The sequence below is a fragment of the Corvus hawaiiensis genome, chromosome 4 (genome assembly GCF_020740725.1).
Source record: "Corvus hawaiiensis isolate bCorHaw1 chromosome 4, bCorHaw1.pri.cur, whole genome shotgun sequence".
Lineage (NCBI taxonomy): Eukaryota > Metazoa > Chordata > Aves > Passeriformes > Corvidae > Corvus > Corvus hawaiiensis.
Genome location: NC_063216.1, coordinates 26163944 through 26185686, shown reverse-complemented (window position 1 = coordinate 26185686; position 21743 = coordinate 26163944). Strand labels below are relative to the sequence as shown.

The 21743-nt window shown below is 44.1% G+C and overlaps 1 protein-coding gene across 4 annotated transcripts in view; it reads right to left on the bottom strand.

Moving 5' to 3' along the window:
* The window catches only part of ABTB3 (ankyrin repeat and BTB domain containing 3), a 184473-nt gene that overhangs the window by 12682 nt on the left and 150048 nt on the right, over positions 1 to 21743 (bottom strand). For all 4 annotated transcript variants that reach the window (XM_048300597.1, XM_048300599.1, XM_048300600.1 and 1 more), the window contains 6 exons: positions 20831 to 21009; positions 9174 to 9279; positions 8270 to 8372; positions 6449 to 6530; positions 5431 to 5499; positions 2417 to 2530 (listed from right to left, as the gene is read on the bottom strand). In XM_048300597.1, coding sequence (XP_048156554.1) covers positions 2417 to 2530; positions 5431 to 5499; positions 6449 to 6530; positions 8270 to 8372; positions 9174 to 9279; positions 20831 to 21009 — 653 coding nt within the window. The remainder of the gene's footprint in view (positions 1 to 2416; positions 2531 to 5430; positions 5500 to 6448; positions 6531 to 8269; positions 8373 to 9173; positions 9280 to 20830; positions 21010 to 21743) is intronic.

Sequence of the window (21743 nt, the reverse complement as noted above, 5' to 3'; positions counted from 1 at the left end):
AACAAATACACAAGCTAAGCCTTTTAGACAGGCACAGTAACACTTACGGATATGAATGCATGGTGGGAAAGGAGTTAATCAAACAGGATTTTATGCTGATGACTCTCATAATAATTCCATGTTAAAAGACCCTGGCTGTTGGGAAACAAAATTCCACAGACTGAAGCTTTGCTCCCTTGGAAATTGATGGGAGTTTTACCAGAGTTTACCAGACCCATGATTTCATGCTAGAAGTTACACCCTAAAACTGCAGGTTTGGGAAAACATTACGGACCGCGTTTCAAGAATGCCATCTGTAGCAAGGATAGGACATACGACTGCAGAAAGCTCTCACGCAAAATTTCATGCTCTGAGGACTCTTTGGAGGAGAAATGGAAACAATCAGCCATCGAAAAAATCTCCCCAGGGCAGAGGTGGATTTCCCAGCATTGGACACTTTAAGATTCAGCTGGACAGGGTGCTGGGCCATCTTGTCTAGACTGTATTTTTGCTAAGAAAGGTTGGAACAGATGATCCCTGAAGTCCCTTCCAAGCTGGTATTCTACAATTCTATGATTGCAATTTTAAAAATGGAAAGCCCATAGGGATTTTAATGATATCAGTACTCTCCAGTCAGCTTTTATTTGTAAATATGACCAAATCCACATTACAGAATCACAGAATACACTGAGTTGGAAGGGACACACAAGGATCACCGAGTCCAACTCCTGGCCCTGCATGGGACCATCCACCAAACCGTATCTTCCCCTCAATCCTGATGACAAAGGCTGTGCTCCACATGTCTCTGGGCCAACCTGCTCGCACATCCCCCTCTACGAAGGCATGTCTCAGCATCTCCTGAGGTCCTTTGCAAGCAGATGAGCTTGCAAAGCAGCAAGGTCAAGAAAGGTGTCCTTGACCATGGCAGGGTGGTTCCAACTAGACTAGGGGTCCCTTCCAACCCAACTAACTCCAGAAGTCAAAGATTCATGCACAGCCAGCTTGGCTACTGCTGCAACACCCTACCCACAGCAGTGCCAACATGACAGGCTGCAAAACCCACCCAGGTTCCCCATTTCCACTGCTTCCATTGGGAGATGCAGGCACAAATAACTTGCAGCTGGTTGGGGCTCTTATAGGCAAACTAGGAGCTGGATTTAGCCACTGGGTTTGTTAAGTCCCATCATCAACAGTGTACTAGTTCCTCAGACAGGTCTAAAGCTCCACGTAAGAATTTTCTTCCATCAGGATGCAAATAACAGCCCCATTTCACAGTTCAAAGAAAACATGTGACTTTAAAGCAAAATTATTAATTTTACTGACAGTAATACAAATTGAGAAGTTCCCACATGAGTTATAAGACAAATCAAATATTTTTCAAATGATTCCTGCACTGTAATTTTTTCCTCTTACATTAAATGTAAATACCTCATTGCCTATTTTTATAGGTGGACCTTTGTGCTGTTTCAAACATTGATTGCATGTTATCTGAAGACCTAGCATCACTATTCTCTGTATGAAATACCTGATGATGGGAATGGAGGTCAGATCTGCAGGGGTTTGGAGCAATCTGCAGCATTACTCTGTTCAATCAAACCTCCAAGTCACAATGCATCAGTTTATCTTTCGTATAGACCATGTAAGTTACAGAAAAAATCTCCTAAGAAATGCTTGAAGAATATTTCGCTGCACTTACTTGCGCATCATTTCCATCTTCCAAGTGAAAGTCTAACTACTACACATGAGGAGGGAAAAAACTGAAACCAATCAATGTGGTAACCACCTCCACCAATGCGTGAAAATAGGTTTTCTAGGACAAGAAATGCCATGCTTTTATGTCTAATGACTTAGGCAACCTCACAAGCTAAGTATATAATTTGATTCCAATAAGAAACTCTCCAAGACATAAAATTCTCATTACCATCCTTGCAGGGCTCTGAGCCATTGCACTTCCACAACGTGGCATTTTTATATATTGACAAGGTGTCACCAGCATTGAGTGTATCACCCCACTGGGCTTCAGGCAGGAAAAAACAGGTAATGGAAATGGGAAAATGCACCTTGGAAGGTGAAAGCAGAGGTGTCTTCTTCACTTAGTGATTCCTGTTGAATCAGCTCAGCAGTTTGTGTTGCCATGAATAAGGGATAGATCTCCCACACAGTGGTACACTCAAATTGAGTTTGAACCACTTAGGGAAGGGGCTGAGAAGCTGTCACCTTGTACTTAGACTACACAATTTTGGACTGTCACTATATCAGGTACCTATGAACTAGTCAGTCCCAGAAAAAGAATGACAGATCTTAAACACGTAACAAACGCAGTAAGCATACGAGCTATAAATATATTTTTATATATATATCTCACTACTTATCATAAAACTGACCTACGAGGATGATGGCAGACACACAACATGCAAGCATATGCAGTTATTTTTACCTTGGCATGATTATAAATATCCACGCAGTTTTCTGTATTAATGCTTTTTGCACAAATGATCTCACAGTGTCGTTGTAAAGCTTCAAGCTGGAAAAATTTAGCAGCAGAGAGAAGCTAAAAAAAAACAAAAGGCATGGAAAAAATAGTCAAAAACTGCTGAGCGATACAGAATCAGAGCTTGCTTCTTTACTGTTTCATTATATTTTTTTTCTCTGCCCTTTCTTCAGTTAGCATGAAAAGTACTGACAAAAAGTCAGAATGAGAAGATTGCTTGGTTGTTTTAACCCTCTGCAGTCCCTTCTAAATCACACTGTGGGAATCTGTACACAGAGAGAACACCAAAGGCTGCTCAGGTCCACATGCTGATTTTGGACAAGGAGAAAAAGGAAACAGCGGCTTGAAAAATATTGCAAACATGACTCTGCAATAAGGGACCTGCAAATACAACCCCAAAACCCAAAGTTCTGGTTCAACTGTTCCCCAAGATCTTATTGAAACAGAGCACCTGGGCTAGATGTGGGGAAGTCACCTAAAAGGTCAGGATCAAGAGTATAGAGGAATTCAAACCAAATGATCATGACCATCCTGGGCAGTCTTGATCTAGAGTGACAATAAAGCTCGAACCTGCCACCTCAGCAGGCTCAGGGGAATAGAATCAAATCTACATATGCTCCTTGTCCTAGCTTGTGAGCAGCTGTAATGGGACATCCAGATATCCACTGAAACACTGTCTGGGTCCTTGGCTGTTACTCCAAGGAATGAGTGCACAGAGGTGGGAACCAGCTTTGTGAGGCAATGCCTAGCTAGCATTCAGGTGAGTGTCATGTGTCTGTCACTGCTCTACCATAGCTCTCCTGACACCAGCACTGACCTCCCTTTTTGGCCCTGCATCCCCCCGCTGTGACTGTACTGCCTACCCTGGCACTGCCTTGGCATCTCTGCATGCCTGTGGGGTGAAAATGGCTTGAACTTTGAGTTCTCCAACTGATTTCAGCAGTGCTAAGATTTCCTCTTTTTCCCTTATTCTGTCCTTTTACAGCAGGGAAAAGTAATTTTGTTTTCTGTCTTTCCATGGTAGGTCATTGTCTCTGGCTCTCTGCTCTGCCTTAGAAAGCAGGTTGGGGTTCTTCATTGCTTGACACCTTGCTGTAATCCAGCCAGACCTTAGGCCAAGCTGTTCAGGTGTTTAAACAGCACTTATGCAGGTATTCAGGCCTTTAGGCAGCCCCTGTTATCTTCGGCTGATAGAGAAAGCTAACCTGTTCGTCCCAAAGGGGCTCTCATGCTACACTGGGGAACAAACAAAACCCTGAAACTTCATGACATTATTCTGACTTCTCCTATGCAGTCTGCTCAAGCTCTACTTAAATCCCATAAATAAATCCAAGTGCTGGAAATCTGCAGTGCTGATGTGATAGCAGCCAGCTGGCCCCAATTATGAATTGCCGCAAAGATTTCTGTGGAGTATTTCTGGTGCTTCTTGTTATCATATTTGTAATAAGGCAAGTTACTAAATGCAGTTTTGAAAGATAAAGCCAAATCCTATTCCAGATGCCTCTGTGGCTCAAGCAGTCATGTGCTGGTTTGTAATTACTTTAAACTGTGAGGAACCATGGCCAGATCTGTTATCAAGAGATCAATCAATCAGTCATACATTCTGGAGTCACAGAAGTTTTGAGATGTCACAAAAGTAGAGCAAGCTGCCAGCTGAAATGCAGCACAAGCTTTTTAACAACCTAGGTGATAACACACATCTCTATAAAGTCACTGCACTGCCTAGTCTATTCCCTATTTCAGAAAAGGTTAGAAATTCAGGAGGTCTTTCCAAACTCTGAGTGGAATAGAGAATTAGTGAACTTTTCCTATACAGCTCAGGAAGTCAATGTGGGTATGCTTACTTAAAAATCCACTCCCTGCACTAGAGAGGGATAATTTCAGTCCTGAGCAGTTCCATCCTGTCCATTCCATCCTGGCTGCCAGACAGTAGTGTTATAGGGACAGAATAATACAGGCAGCAATAAAACAGTGATCAGACATGAGGAAATGGAACAGGTTCTCCACTGAGAGGGTGGTCAGTCACTGAACAGGCTCCCCCAGAGAAGTGCTCATGGCACCAAGCCTGCCAGAGCTCAAGGCATGACACTCTGAGTGACGTGGTTTAGTTTTACATAGTCCTGCAAGGAGCAGGGAGTTGGACTTCATGATCCTAATGGGTCTCCTGCAACTTGAGATATTCTATGACCCTGTGATAGACAGGTGGCAGACACTGATGATTACCAGCTGTTTAAGTAGCTCTGATTTTAGTATTTACTGACCTGCATTCTTTTTGGCTGCCTGAAAACTCCCTGAATGACTGTCAAGAATTTGCTCAAATATCCTTTAGCTCTATGTAGTTGGAGTGGTTTTGCTGATCACAGTTGACAAGGATGGCACACAGTATTTGGAAGGGGATAACTTAACATCCATAAGGTCATGGTTGTGTGGCTACACTGAAGGTTCAGTCAGCTCCAGCTGGCTTGGTTTGGTTTTTGCAAAAGGCCACAGCAGCACCTGGATGTTTTACATCCAGTGAGAAAGGGGCAAAGAAGTCTCCATATCTCAGGGAGCAGATTATGGTTTTATTTGTAGAATTTGAGAGTCACATGCTTGAAATTGAACTGAACTGCGTCTCCAGTGGATTTCTCTCATGGTTAAAACCCAGCACATGCCCAAGACTTCTCCCATGTGAGGAACCAAATTGAATGTTTTTAATGCTGCTGAGATAGGGAGGATGGAACACTATGTTGCTGGAAATTGGTTCCAGATTTCAGTAACACCACTTCTGCCTCTAAGTAGGTCTTGCAAAGTCTCCCAGTCTCCTGCAGGACTGCAGAGAGCCTGAGCACTCCAGGTGCTCAGGAGTGCTGGCTCTTACAGGAGTGCTCAGGTCTTGCCCAATGGCCCTGTGCCCTCGGGTGAATGGTACACAGATCAGTCAGCATCGCTCTCACTGTAATTAAATGAATGTCTCTTACCTCCATAATTTCATTATTTTTAATCAGGAGTGACTCTGCACCTCCATAATAAAGATACTGCATAACCAGCTGTAATAAAACAAAAGGAGTGTTTATAAAAAGCAATCCAAGACATAGAGGAACAGGGGATGATGCAGACAATACCCAAGGCTCTCCTAACACCACCATGGAGTTGTAGGTAAATCAGGCTCAAGCCTCCTGATTTCAAAGATATGCTTGGTTATTCTCTCTCTCTGCGAAGTCCAATGTTTCCTTCTCACAGGTAGTCTAATGTCTCAACCCTCACCCTCAAATTGTCTGGACTTTCTGGTGAGCTCCAAACAGTTTGCAGGAAACCCATTCTGAATTTTCAGTGTATTTCCCAGTCTGTTAAGCACATCACTGATTCAGGCAAACACAGCATATATAACAGTTATTCCCCTATTCCTTCCCTGGCAAAGGCCACCTTCATCCAGCTGTGGTGGGCATGCATGGATGATAAGAAAGAGGTAAAGGAGGCTTTGCACTGTAATACAAGATAACTAAGATCCCCCTGCAGGGAGCCCACAGTTACTGTAGGCAGTTGGGAATTATTTGCAGCAGTAACAGTCGACACATGGAGCTGTCTGAGCTCCAGCTCAAAGCAAGGGAAGCATATCCATGTACATGCTACAGGTACGGAGAGCAAGCTCTGCCTTTTCATGGCAAAAAATTGATTGGAGAACACTGCAAAGGAAGGGAATGAAGTGTGTCTCTTCCAAACCTGTCCATTAAATACAGAAAGAGCCAACTACAGAAAGAAGTGCTTTCTGGTGGCAGGCAGTGCTTTGTGTGCACAGCCCATGCCAGTGAAATGCACGTTGCTGGATCTGCTGGGGCACATTTGCAATCAATAGCACTCTGCAGTGTAAGGACAGAGATGAAGCCTGTGCTTGTGAAACCACTGCTCTGCTTTATCAAGTACATACATACTACTTTGATCAGGGCATGCGTGGTTCTCTCTTACAAGTTCCATTCAAATTCGGTGTGAGGACTGTACCTGAAAGATGGGGTACTTCACGTAGTTGATCTCAATACAAGTACTATCAGATGCGGGCTTGCTAGACAGCAGTGCTTTAAACCTAAAGAAAAAGGAGCAAAATTGAAATACCAGCCCAATTATCTCTGTGAAAAAGTACAGCAAAACCAATACAGAAGTGCAGTGAAATGACAGCATCAACTCTTGCAAAAACAGTATACTGAAATGAATGGATTTGTCACCAAAAAGCATCAAGATTTAGACACTAACATAAAGTTCAAACCAAAAGGAAGAAGCCTCTCTCTAGGAGATCTCAATTTGAAATTTTTGAGAAATACATCTAATATAACAATAGAATAAAATGTACATCAGAAATTCAGATTCTGTAATGATGCATATACAAAACCAAAATCTTTTTCTTGAAGGCAACATGATCTTTTATGACCATTCGCAGCATTTAAAACCTGAACATTTTCCTTTTTTGAATGTGATATGATAAATTTTGGCTTATGCCCACTATGCTGCTTTAAAAAATGTTTTGGAACAAAATATTAAAACAACAACAGACTTTTAATGCTCCTATGAAGGCTCAGTACAATTGTGTAAGAAGAGGCAGAAGAGAAAACCGGACAGGTTGCTGTTCTCTGATTAGCAAAACCTGAAATTCAGACACAAGTTTCAGGACAAAAAACTCACATAATTTTAGTTAACTTCAGACTTATGTGAGATATATACATACGCAACAATCTACTTCTCAAAACCAGGTATTCCCATTGATCAGAAGGTGAAAATGAGGAATGTCCTGCCAGACACACCTGCCCTTGTACTTCCTGTCTTTGATAATTCATCTGACCTTCCAGCAGTAGTTCAAAGCTTGGCTGATCTATCAAGACTGGCATGTGCTGGATGGTAACCTTTTCCATATAATGACTGCATCTTGTTAATTAAAATACAGATAACAATTTATTTGCTTTCACTAGTGCCAAACTTTATTATGAACACAATTAGTAAGCTTAAAGCTGGACTTTGGAACATATTTGTACATCTACCAAGAAGCTCTAAACCCAAATATCCATTTCTTAATTGAAGGCAGGGTCAGATACTGCAGTTACTTTATGTAAATCTCTTTACTCTGTGCTGTGGGTTGCCTGCACGACTAGCATCAATTCCCATATTGCTTAAATTGTCAAAACTCAGTGCTTTGTCCTTGCCACATCTTGAACTAAGTTGCTACGGAGGGCCACCTAGATTTGTTTAAAAGAACACCTTGAATTATACAGCTGCATACAAATAATGGTTGTGAGCAACTTTTAGGTTGGGTTGAGCTGGGTAACCCACATTCAGCCTTCTGAGCACAGGAAACAGTAAGTATTGCCTTTGGATACAGTACATGCTTCACAGCTATTTAATTTTATTTAAAAGCTGTCAAATGCTGTCAATGAATTGTGTGATGGTAGCTTGCTTTTCCTTGAGACTGCCTAAACTGATGCATGGTAGGATTTAGCCATTCACAAGATAAATTATTAAGAATCAAAATATTAAGACTCCTGTATGGTCAAGAACTGGGTGCAGCAACGAGCACCATGCCAATGTGCCTCAGTGGAATGAAGTCAGATGCATGGCTGAAAGCATGGATGAAAATCTAGTGACAGGAGCACTTGTTAAATGTCTGGCAGATCAACCAGAAACAAGCTGTGGGGATGTTCTGATCAAGAAAAACTTGAAGATTGGGCCACTAGGCCTTGAAGAACTGGGTACACTAAAACAAACAAAAAAAACCCCACAAACCCATAAAATCAAATTCTATTTTTGTTAAAAACCAGAAATGTATCTCTATTTTACCTTGGTGATGCAGTAAATAGCAACACTCGATGTGCATAAAATGGTCTTCCTTCCACCAGAAATGTGACATCTGACATCTCTTTATTATTAAGAAAATGGGGATCTAGAATCACAAAAAGAAGGAAACAAAAAAGACAGTAACTTTAATTTGGAAGAGGTCATGAACACACTGTTTTCCTGTTGTGACAAAAGAAAGCAACAGAATAGAAGGATATTGTTTTTAATGAGTAAAGCCCAAAAAGCTATTTTGGGCAGCCTGAGACAGAAGCCCCTCAGACAACCACATGGAGTTCAGACAGAGGGAATTCAAAGCTCTGAAGTCCATGATGACCTTGCTGCAATGACAGCCAGCCGTCCCCTCCGTGTGACGCTGGCACAGCCTCCCATTTCTGCTGCCCAGAGCAAACTGCAGCTCAGCAGGTGCTGGAGGGGCCTACACTCATTTATACCCTATTAGGCCACTCTCCCTGTGTAAGGAAGTCTGTGTCAAGGGGAAGAGGGTCCTGAAAAATTGCTTGGGTCTTCTCTCAGTCCTCTGAAAACACCCTGGGCTCTGCTGACCAAGCTGGGAAGGCTGTGCCAGTGCAGCATCACCTGCAGGCAGCAGCCAGGGTGCTGTGAGATCCAGACACACACCTGGCTCCAGGCCCAAGGCTTGGATCCCAGCCTAATGAGCAACACAGACAAATCTTTGCAGACTTACAGCCCCACTCGAGCACACCTGATGACCCTCCTGATTTCAGTGGGAGTTTTAGATCAGGCTAAGTTTGGAGCCCTTCCTTTTCTAATTCTGTCTTTTAAATTCAGGTTTTTCTGACTTGTGGCCCCCTCAAGCACCTGCCCAGCAACAGCCTTCCCACAGCTCTCCCTGGAGAGCTGACAAGGATCTTCCAGTTCCACTTACCCAGGCGGGAGGTCTGCTTGCGCTTAATTTCCACAAGCTTTGGGATGGGGTAGGGTCCATAGCAATGAGTGAAAATGACAGAGAGCTGCTGGCTGATCACCTCATTCTAAGCAAAAGAAAACAAATATATGCAACGTAAGATCAGTATGCAGAGGACATGTTACGTTGTTCTCAACCAGCTGCCTGTTTTGAAGGTGAAAACTGTGATTGCTGAAGCTTTATTAAAAATCAGAGCTTACGATTATTAGCATTTGTCAGAAACTGCAGCTCTCATTTACTTGATTGCTACATCTCCTGTACAAATCATTTTAAATGAAAAAGTCTTCTCCTTGGATGACAAGTCTTCTTTGCCTAACAAATTCCACAGCCCTGTCCCCTCTGCAAAAACAAAGTTCCTTTACAACAGTGATTTAATTTTATTTGCAGACTTACTGTACTGGAAAATGACTTTTTTTTTTTTCTCTTTAGACAATGGTCACTGGTCATGTCTTGGAAAACCTGAGCTACAGACAGATACAGCTGCACAGCCTGCATGCATTTTCAAGTGCAGCAGTCTCACAAACAGACCCTTCCCTTACAGAGTGACTGAGGCATCAGAGCCAGCCACTCATTTAATCCCAAATACACCTCTGGCACCAGTGTGGGCACTACTGTGGAAGCCACCAGACCCTCACAAAACCAGGTCTGGTCCCTGGCCTTACCCCTTTCTGCCCCATCTCAAGGATGCTTTCCTGAGCACCTTGAGAATTTGTATGCCTAAGCTGTAAGGGTAGTGAAATGGATTTAACGCTTAACTACCTAAGGCCCAGATGAAAACAGGATTTAAAAGCTATAGCAAATTTTATCCCACACTTTGCTGATAACCGGAGCAAGTCTAGACAAGCTCAGCAGTGCCACACTGTTAATTCATGGTGACATCTTTTAACTACCCTGTTGGCTGGTGATTCTCTCCACACCAGGAAACTTGTGAAATGGCAAGACACTTAGACGTAAGAGGGTCAAAGGCCAGGAAATAAGCAGGTGAGGGACAAAAAAAATTCGTAATACAAACATTTGAGGAGTGTAGATATTATACTAAAAATATCTCCAGGCTTTAGAAGCAGAAATTGAAGCTTTCCTTGCTCTGAGCACATTTCAGAAGTGCTCCTTAAATCCCAGGAGTGACAAGGAGGAGTGGCAGAGATGCTGTAATGACTCCCTTACTGAATCTAATCAAACAGGGTGGGAAGGGGTAGAGCTGTTCCCTCACAGGCACATGCTGATGTCAAAGGAAATTACACGCACTTGCCCGCAGGCACGAGTTGGCTCCTATTACTATGTCAGATGTAGCACTGAAAGAAACACTAAGAGAAATATTCATACTGAGAGACACCATTTAGCAGGCACAGGGCCCAGCCTTCAGAGGGGGGCTCACCACTGTGGCTCTGACACAAGGAGGGTGTCTCACCCCAGGAGCATCTCACTCTTCAGCATCCTCCCACTGGAGCTCTGCAAAGCCCTCACAAAGGGAGTGAATCACAGGCTAAAGAGAAAAGGAAGATTTAAGGCCAGATTTAAAGAAGGAAGTGACTCAGCTGCCAGGAGGGCTGGGAGGGAAAGCTTTAGACAGACAGGGCAGAAAGAGCATTTTCTTCTCTGCTCAGAAGGGCTGTGCCGAAGCGCCAGGGCCGACTGAGTCAGCCAGGGAGGACTGTGTCCAGCCAGGGAGGAGTGTGTCCGGGGGGGATGCTGATTACAGCAGGGCAGCTCCCGGTTGGATCTGGCAGATCCTAGAAGCCAGAAAACACAAGAGAAGATGGGGACAATTCCATGGTTAGAGCAGAGGGAAGCTTCTGGAGAGGAGAAGCAATGCTCACCTTTACCTGCAGTGAACACAAGGAAAGCGCACTGAAGAGCAAAGCTCTGGGCAGTGCCCTCCCCAGTCTGCCGGGGTGCACAGGTCCTGTCTGTGTCACTGAGGTTTCAGTGGGCTCCATGAACTCACCAGTCCCAGCCACAGCTGTGCCTACGCAATAGCTTTATAAAAACACACATACACATCAATAAAGACAATGCAACTCCTCCTTCCAGGGTGCCTGTGGGAATGTGCTGATGGAAAATCTGGGTATTGACTTCGCAGTGCCTTGTTAGGAGCTGCAGGCCTAACTCACCAGACTGGACCAGGACATCCGGCTGCACCGAGACCAGGCAGGGACAGGCCAAACTCAGCCACACAAGTGGGAGAAGGGGATCTCTGCTAGTAACTCCAACCAACGTAAAGAATCAGTTGTGCCTGCAGACAATCTCATGGGAGCCTGCCTACACGGGCTAGGTGCTGCCTGCTCCCTGGGTCACCAACTGGGCACGAACTCTGTGGTGTGCAGATATGAGCCTATTAAAAAGCCACTTTGCCCACAAGACTGTGAAAAAAATGGTGTAAACTAAGCTCTAACTAGCTCAAGATATGGTACATTTACATGAGAGATGCTTAAAAACCCAAGACATGGAACACAGATGGGACAAAGAGAAAAGAGACCTTAGGATGGACACATCAAAGAAAGCAGCGCCATCAGACAGTGGTTTCAGACCTCCAGTGCAGAACACTGACCTCATTTGGCAGAGAGGAGGCTGGAGACTTCTGGCTTCTGTTGGTAACATTAAATACTTATATCTCATGCCACTCAAAGGCCAAAAAACTTGCTCAGTGAGAAAGCTGAAGCCTGTGCTTATTCAGAGTCATTGCTAACAAACAGCAGCAAGGGAGGGGAGTGGTAAGTTATTGTAGCACATCAAGTTTGCTTCCCACACCCCCAGCACACAGCCAAGCTCACAGGGCTGTGGCCCTGGATCTGCTCCCCACAGTGCCTCTGCTGACTTTTACCAATAAACCAGACAGAAACAGGAGAGGGAAAAGGGATGCTTTATCTGCAGCTGGATGGCTGGGGAAAAAATTGGCTTTTTTAAGCCAAGTCCTGCTCTTGGAGGACTTGGGCTGCCTGTGAAGTAACTGAGAACAACTGCAGAAGTTCATGACCTGGGGCACAAGCATTGTTCTGGAAGACAGGAGGACATATTCAGCCTATTCAACCTTCCCCTTCACACAGGGCCCACACTGAGGTGCTCAGAAGCTCTCATTTAAGCACCAAGATGGAGAATTCTTCCCTGTTTACCCTTTCATCCTATCAGTGTAACTGTGAAAGCCCAGCTGTAGGAGCTCACTGCAGCAGTTGTGGGCGGCAATATGAAGACTGGAGGAGCAAACCAAAGTTTGTTTTCTTGCTACAGTTTGATGTTGGAAAACATTGTGCCAGGATGTGTGAGGCTGACACTTGGAGCGAGGCCAGCTTCCCTTCAGACATGGGCGTTCATCTGCACTCAAAGGGAGCCGACGCACATCTTCTTCTGTGGGAGGGGGAAGAAAGCTTGGCACAGGATATATAAAAATATTTACCTAGCCATGGGGTAGTTTACAGATAGGCAAGAGGGAACAGGGAACAACAGAGAGTCTTCTGAGGGAGATGGTGCTTCCAGCAGAGAGCTGGTTGGTGAGCAAGCAACTTTGCTTTGTAGATGCAAGCAGTCCCCTGACTTAAAAGCATTCTTCAGCAGAGATCTAAAGGAATTCCCCAGTCCTGCTGAATGCACTTGAACTGTGAGGGGGAATTCATAAATTCTTTTGAAGCAAAGCTGGAGGCTTTCAAGTTGTTGGACCAGAGATGCCTTGTCGATTGATCTGAGAAGAGGTGAAGACCTGGGTGGGGAGCGCAGGGATATTTTTTCCTGAGTGTCCATCTGACAAAGGTCTATGGCAGGATTCAGGGAAGTCTCCTCCAGGCCTCGGCGCACACCCTGGGAGAGCTTGCTCCATTCCAGGTTACATGGATCAACGCAGCATAGCCATTCTGGGATGTGTTCCTACAAGGTACTGGACACAACTGGGAAATACATAGCCAATATTCTCCAGTACCTGGTGCAGGACATGTGTCTATACCCCAGACTCTGCAGGGTAAAATGTGTGTTGCAGACTGCTCAAACCCCACTGCCTAGTTCTCCTTACCAGCCCACAGACACCCTACCACCTCCACGTGGCTGCCCTCTACAGCGGTAACAAGTCAAGCTTCTTTTCTTTACCTCTGAAATCCCGAGCAGTATTTTAGGGTTTTCTTCTACTGACATTACCCTTACCAGCTCAGCTCCATTAATGCTGTTCGTTAACCTAAGTCTGCCAGGCCCTCAAATTCCTCTACCACATAGTCCAAAAACCAAAAGCTCACCACATTAAGGCAGAAAAAGTAACAATCTTCTGGGCTCGGTGTCTGCCTGTTAATACACATCTCCCCAGCACGCTGAGAAACCACACTGCTCAGAGAATAGGGGCACTGGCAAAGACATCTTTTCTCTCTGGTCCTGAGGATGCTGGGAGAACCCATTTCTCTTCTAAATGCGAAGTGACAGAAGTGGTGTTTCTAGTCACCCACCTCACACGCAGTCCCCAACACCTGTTCCAGCAGTGGTAGGGTCTGAGGATACCCTGAGCCCATTGAGGACTCATCCTTGACATGCTGGGATAACCCTGAATTACTCCTCTATTTATGCTCCTCTTTCCCAGAAAAAAATGATAGAGTGAAGTAACAGAGGGCTTTTTGCTGCTCCCCCCATCCCTGAAGATTCAAACTCTGAGACCTTCTTTGCCATCTCAGAACCTTCTCCATCCTTGCACAGGTGCTCCTGCTACTGTCCTCTTGCATAATTCACTTCTACCAAATGCCTCAAAACTGATTGAATGCCACTTCAGATGGTCACTCCTAGATGGTTAAGCAGCATACACATAATTAATATTAGTCAACAGTTGGAAAGGGAGGGAAGCCCCAGAGGCTGGAGCTACAGTTAGAGGCAGTGAACTGCGCAACAAAATGGGTTTTGTTAGTGCTGGGCTCGAGCCCTTCCACTGCAAGCACAAACGGAAAAGAATTAATCACAGGTAAGGCACAAATGGACCCTTCCGTTCCTTCTGGGAAAGCCGCCAAGCCTCCTTTTCAAAAGGCTCTTTATAGCACAGCTGTGCATTGTATGTAAAAAGCTCAGATCCATGGGCACAGTCTAATCCCTGGGTGAGAGCCCAGAAAAGGGCAGGTGTCACATCCACGGCATTTATTTCTTGTAAATGAAGAAACGGCTCCTGCCTCTGGCAGGGGAACATTTTAGAAGGCAGCAGAGGGTAGGAAAAAAATCCAACCTGTGTTAGTACCAAGCCAAATGTGTGTTATGAAAGCACAGGACAGGGTTAACAGTGGTTATTAACATGCCACTCGGTACCTGGCGCTCGCATCTCACACGCAGGATGCAGGATGTACATGTGTGGATAACCTGGGTCCGGCTTACTCGGAACTGTTCAGACACAGAAGTGCTACAAGTGACAATGGGCAACGCTACAGATCACTGCAGTTGCTTGAGAACAGTGAAACCTGACTAACAAAATCATCACAAGTCCCAGCCAAAAGATCAATCACCGTGTGCAGGCTGGGCACTAGATGACACACAGAAGGGCAATAGCCACTCCATAGAATCCATAAGCAAACCCTTTAGCATCCTGGGATGTCTTCAGGGTTATTTTTAGTGCAGGTTTTGGTGTGTCTGTCTCCTCTGTGGAAACTCCACATTTTTCTTCAGCTGAAGTATTTCAGTTGTCAGCCAAAATATTCCATTTGCAGGTGCTAATTTTTTCAAGAAAGGTAAAATATTATGTGGGAAACAAATATCCCAGTGAAACCTTTAATTACAATAAAACCTCAATTTTCTGTTGAAAAGCAGTTCAACAAGACAAAAAGGAGTCTTTCCTGACAGTTTCCAGGTAACAGAAACATGCACAGCATTATCCCAAGGGCGGACTTTCCCCTGGGACATAATTATGACACAGTGCCTGCCCCGGTGCTGTGTAGGGTTCACCTCTCCTCCCTAGCCTTAGCCCTTCCTGCAGAACAGGGGAGTCTGGCTTCACAGAGCAAAACACAGCTTCACTCAAGCTCATCTGAAACGTTCATTTCAGCCGATCACGAAGCAACGGAAGAAAGTGGAATTTTCTAGCTCCTTTGTATTCCAGTGCCACTTTCTAGATCACATGCAGACCCTGAGGAAATACTGATGTTTGCTACCACCATGCCTGGACTTAGTAAAACAGATGCATGAGCTGAGCCTGTTGACATTCTCTGAGGAACCTCTCCCAGCATTTGTTTTAGAAGAATCAAATCCAAAAAAACCCCAGCAACAGAGAAACAGAATGCTCATCTCAAGCTTCAGCTTCTGAAAGTTTTCCTGGAACACAATAGCAGATGTTTCACTCTTTCCTGCTGCTTTCTGTTTGATGGAGACATGAAAATACTTTTTCAGTAGTTAGTGCATCTGTGACAAAGGCTATTTCTGAAAAGATACATTTAAAAAAAACACCCCAAAACTTTCCTTTTAAGAGATTTCCGTTTCCAGATGGAGAAGTTACTGCTGAAAGAGTACTTTAGCTTTCAGGCCATAGAGGCTAGATTTCTCAAGATACCCACATGCCCGAATCCTTTTGGAATTTTAAAATTGGTTATTGTTCTGAATTGCTGTTTGTTCTTGATAACTGTCAACACCACACTGATGGCTGTTATTCAAACAGCTCAGCCTTCCAAAAGAACCTGTGCACTCCTGCACATTTCTTCAGCTGCCTATAGGTGCATTTGTCAAAGCTGGAAAAGTGCAGGAATTTTAAATTCTGAGGAAACATCTTTGCGAAGTAGTTTACTGCCTCTTTCAACAAGCCTGGCTGCCCAACACCTCACTAATAGGCTAAATTTTAAACTAAATAAAAGAAACATGTCATCACTGACAGAAATGGATGGGAAGCATGAAGAGAAAGCTGCAGAATGCAATGAAGGTATGGCAGTGAAGGATCGCTCCTACGACTTCTCAAGCTGATTCTGTCTGAGACAATAACTAGCAGGAATACTCATAGTCCTAAGCCAAATTTTCCTGATGTGAAGCACCTCTAGGAGCTTCAGACAACGCTTCAGCACACGTGCTCAATGCACATGTGGACTCACACATACACTTCAGCAATGCATGGCCACACAGGATCCAAGGAAATGGCAGAGAGCTCCTTACCTGTCCTACAGGGGAAAGGGAGAAAGCTGTAAGAGAGATTATTTGGAATTTAAAGACTGTATATTTTCTCAAGAAAATAGGCCAAGGACAAGCTGATGTAAATGGCTGTAGGCAGAGAAAGCAGTGGATGAAACTGGCTCATGACCTCATACAACTGGCAATGGTGCTGGCTCATCTACACAGATGGAGCTGGGTGATTTAATGACAATTCAGTCTTATGCAAAGCCCTGGAGCAGAAACCTAAAACCAACCTCCTCCAAACGCCAGATGTGTTTAACTTCCAAGGTTGGGGGTTTGAGTCTCTCTTTTCAAGTTGTGGAAATGTCAAGATCAAACTGAACAGCTCCAGGATTTTCATAGACAGAAGACAAAGAAACATCCCTGCACATTCAGCATATTATCCTTAAGAGAATCTCTGCAAACACGGAAGAGCTGACCTGCAAGCCTCACCTCAGGCACTACAAGCCCCTATATCCAGGTGCAGCCTCCACACAGCTCTTTTAAAAGCCTCTGTTTGGGGGGGCCACTCCTCAGGCATATCCACTCCTCAGGCAAATATGATCTTCTGACACGGGACAGGTGGGCAATCCAGCTCAGAATCAAGGTCAGGAAATGCAAACATCAAACCTCAGCTGGAGGCAAAGGAAAGATGTCAGTGAGGAGTTTGGGCAAGTCTTCCCAGGCCGTGAAGAGCACAACACAGATACCAACAGGCAGGAATTCAGTTGTATCTTCCTATCATTCTTCCATAACAAGATCTCCAGCATCACTTTAATCTTGAGGGACTTGACTCTGCTCTACACAGCAGCTAAAGTTTAGCTCAGGGCTACTCACTCCCAGAAGTGACTCTGGCTTCTGCCTCACACAGCCCTGTCCAAACCACTTCCAGCAGGTTAGGTTTGTGTGCTCATCTTCCAAAGAAATTCAATTCATCCCTAAATGGCAGCGCCTTTCCCACCCATCCAGTGTCTCAAAACCATCATGTGTCATCAACATTTTTAGTGTCGGAGTTTTCCTGGTTTGAGTTTTGCTTGCTCTTAGGAGAGGTGCCTTAAACTGGAGCTCTCCACGTCTTTGCCACAGATGTTGCTTTTTCCAGAGTAGCTTGCCCCTGGTCTTTAATTTGGTAATGACCCAAACTCACTGCAGGACAGCAGGAGCCGTGCAGGGAGAGACTGCAGAGCGATTCTCTGTCTCTTCTCACAGCTCTGCCTCACCAGCATGGAAATGCCACTACTGCCCCACTCCCCGTGCAATTCTCAATGGTGCAGCTGATACAGACATTTAAAGGGATGAAAGGAAATGAAAGAGCTCCATCCCACTGGAAGCCACCAGGAGCCGGGTACCAAGCCTTTGTCTGTGCTTTTGGAAGACTTCCTCCAGGGCTTTAGTGCAGCACTGAACAACCCATGTGCAACCTATACACTGTTCTCCCCCACTTACTTCACAGCTTGAAGAAAGGCCATAAACCCAGGGACTTCAGCTCAGCCAGCTTTGCCTAACTTTCCAATTTTTGTTGCTGTTCTGTGTTACCGCATTTCTGTGTTTATTTCTACTGTCAGCATCCCAGCACACAGATGGGAATGGAGTGCCACCCTACAGGACACCAGCATCGGTGCTGGCAGAGCTCCCACACAAACCCTCACATCTGTATCCCCTAGAAACAGGCGTTTCATAAACCATCTGTAAGACAAAAGGGATTCCTCATATCTGACACTGTTCTTGTAGGTACTGGTTACATTTTCTTTCATTTTTTCATATCTGTAGCATTTGGCCTTTTTATTTGCATGGCCTGGGAACCTGCAAGAACATTTCGTACGACAATACAAAGTAGAAGGTGGGGACAGAAAGCTTGCTTCCTACCCTGAGACCTGCCCTTATGTTTCCACGTGATGTTTGGGGAGTTTCTCTGCCCAAATTACTCAAAACTATGAATTGCTGTCTGACTTATCCAGGTTATCACAGCTTCTGAGACTGGGACTGTCACTCTATGAGACGCTGAAAATCTGCCTGTTTAATTACCTCAGTTTCCCTGTTGGTGAAGGGAGGATAAGATCTTCTTCCATGTCTCAACTCATTAATATTAGTAAATTGTTCTGAGATTATGGGAGAGCTGGAACTATTTATAGGAACGCAAAATGCCATTTCTACTAGGTGCAAGTTGCCACGCAATTAAAATACACCGAGCATCAAAATATGTAGCAAATGGGACATCTTGTTTTACATCAGCCAAGAACTGCTAAGTGGCTCTTTGCTTCCTAGTTGCTTATTTTATACTTTTTGCCCTGAAAAACTCATTAAGGAAATGTACTGGGCCAGACTGTGATGTTTAGCAAGAGTCATAATCTCTCTCTCTAAGTTTCCAGCCCACAGGGAAAAGAATGTCCGTGTGGGCAAATCAAGCTCCTCTCTCCACAGCTCTACAAAATGCAGAGCTTTACAGTTTGCTGTCAAGAGAGAGGGATGTGAACCACAGTTACGGCCCTTCTGCACCTCTTAAAGCAGATTTCCATTCTGATGGTATACATAGAAATCTCTGCTCTCAGCCATTCCAGAGAAGGGGAACAGAAGATCCTTTACATCTTGGCTTTTCTCAACTGCCTTCTATGGAGTGACCAGGGAGAACTTTTATTGGCTCATTCTCCTACAAATGAATTTATGTAGATTCCTTCCAAAGGGTTGCATAGTCTCTTTCCTCATTTCTGTCTGGGAGAGCTTTGTAAGAGGCCATTTGGACAAGACCGCCACAATAATTCATAACATTTGCAGACAATTTGTAAACCCTTACAACGTCCCAAAATGATTAATTATTTTTTCTAAGACTATGAAACACTGCGTGAGTGTGTGTTTGTGGATATAGATGAAGACAGGCAGCTCCCCCAGGCCCAGGGGCATAAAGATCAGCACAGATTTCTTCTTCGTCATGGAGGGGTTTTTGTGATACTTCAGTTGTTTTACCCCTCCATAGTTTAGGTTTTGAAGTAAACCCAAAGCAGAAGGTAGCAGTCTTATTTTTTCCAGGTCTCCTGCAATAGACTGTGGAAAACCTAGATGTATCAAAGGTATAATCCTATGTAAATGACTTATTCTAATGATGATTGCTGGCCTTGGTTTCAGCCACCCAGGCGAAAAGCAGTTGAAGTCATCCCTCATCCTAGATTACAAGGCCTAAACTTAATCTCTGTTAAGTTTTCAATATGATTAGTTTCCTATCAACTTTCAAACCAAACAGCACTTTGCTGGTAAGTTTCTGGATGAACATACATTAACCCAAGTGAGTACAGAACAAGGAACCTACAAATCCTAGGAATTGGAACAATTTCCTAAAACCTATCTCAAAATATTCTCCATAAATATCCATCCAATACAAACTAATTGCAAAGGCAAAGCTCATGGGAGCAAAAAATCAGAACAATGCTGGAACAAATATTCAGGATTTGCTAAGGACTCTAGTCCAAGCCTGATTTTGTAGCAAGACACAAGAAATAAATCCACGTAGGCCATCACTAGCTATACCAAGTCTGGAACCTTTCAGTATTGAGTGCCTATACCAAAACCTCTACCCTTTCCACATTTTTTTAGACTATTACTCCAGGTACTAAAAATTATTTGCTCCTTGCTGTTACACATAGAGTTGGGTGATAAAAGTTACTTACATTCAGTTTAACAATTAGAAGACCATACCAACATGTACTGTGGTGCATGAAGGAAAAGAACAGCAACCAAATAATTTTGATGCTTTTCATCACTACAGTGATTTTCTGGTAACAGTAAAAGTTGACTGGGCATTCCTTGGGAGTGACTGACTGTCAGGGGGACCAGTAGAGAAGAGTTTTATAACAAGTTTTAAATTCTTCTCTGGGTAAGAGATTTTCCTCTCTTTGCCAGCCCCATGATCATCCCTGTTGCTGTTATAGTTGCATGCCCTTGCAATGGTACCTCCTTGGAAAGGTTCTGCTAGTCTGATTTGCCTGGCTAAGAAAACGTCAGCTGAAAGAATAAATCTGGGGAAGCTGCAAGTACAAGCACTCACACAGAAGACTTTAAAAAATTATCCTGTTCTGTGCTTGCAGAAACTGGTCTCCTCACAAGGTTGGGAGTCCAAATCCCACATGAAGGGAAGAGAAAGTCATGACAGACTAAAGAAAACCAAAGTAAACATGAATATTAGCTTCATTGTATGGTCCTGTAAAACAAGCTGGGTGAAGTTACTCTTTGGATTAGTTTGGTTATCAACAACTTCTGCCATGCTGCCGTGACTCTTTTGACTTTAATTTCACCACTATGCACCAGCTTCTGTTGTCTCTCCAGCTTATTGTTAGCACCTGTTATTAGGCTGTTCCAGTAGAAATGATTAGCCTGTGTGTTTATAACCCATGCTTCCACAGTGAAAGAACCCGAGATATATAATACAGATAATAATAATTCTGGGCAGTCTAAATAACATTTGGGAGAGTTATTCAAAAATAATATCGCAAGCTTTCATGTCTTACAGGATGGAAATAAGGCTGATTTCCTTTAAAACACGTAATTTATCCTACCTTGCTGGCCTTCAGTATCTCAAACATCAGAGGCAATCCTTGAGTGATAAGCTCCTCAGTGTACTCTTCTTCCTGGATGGACTTGAACTCCTTGAGCAAGCACTGGATGAGGGGTCGTCGGTGCTGCTGGAAGGACGTGCGCAGAGACTCCAGCCACGTGTGCAGCGTCCAGGGAACCCCTGCAGACAGAGGACACAGCTCATTCCCAGCTCCAGGCAAGGACATGCCCCTCTGCTTTTTACCTTTACTTATGTTAAGATTTTAAGCAAGAGCTGCCAAATAATTCAAGAAATCAAATTCCTATTTATCCCTAATTGAGAAGGCTGATGGTTATCAGTACATCCCAGAGCTAATGCACAGAGGCTTTCCTCCAAATGCTAAGAGAAGACTGTGGTCTCTCTGCTCATCTTGCCTTCAGCTTCTCTGCTGAGACTGCCAATTTGTGGTAATTGCTGTGGGGTTCTGCGTTGCAAAAGCCTTTTGGAAACTAGATTTACACTAGCTCATTTGTTTAAATGTGGCCCTGGAGAGCCATTAAATGGTAAAAACCCTTGATTTTGGTCACTACCTACCTGGACTCAAATTGGTGGTCTTCAGATTAAAACTTACTTTAAGTGATACCCCATGTCCTCTCCTGATCATTAATACTTTCCCTAAAGAGCACTGGGCAAGTTAAGCAGATCAGCCCTTTCAAGCAGATTGTCGTGGCAGAACCACTCTCCAGGAAGTTAAAGGGAACTGCTCCCATGCCCTGAGTGAGAAAGCACATGGAGCTAATGTACCTCTGCAGGCATCAGGCTGGATGTGACCTACTTTCTGCTCTCACAGAATGGAGTGGAAGGAAATACAAGCCTGGTGTTTGGCAAGTGAAGGTTTTTCCTTCCCTGTCAGAAAATGTTCAATGTCTGGAGAG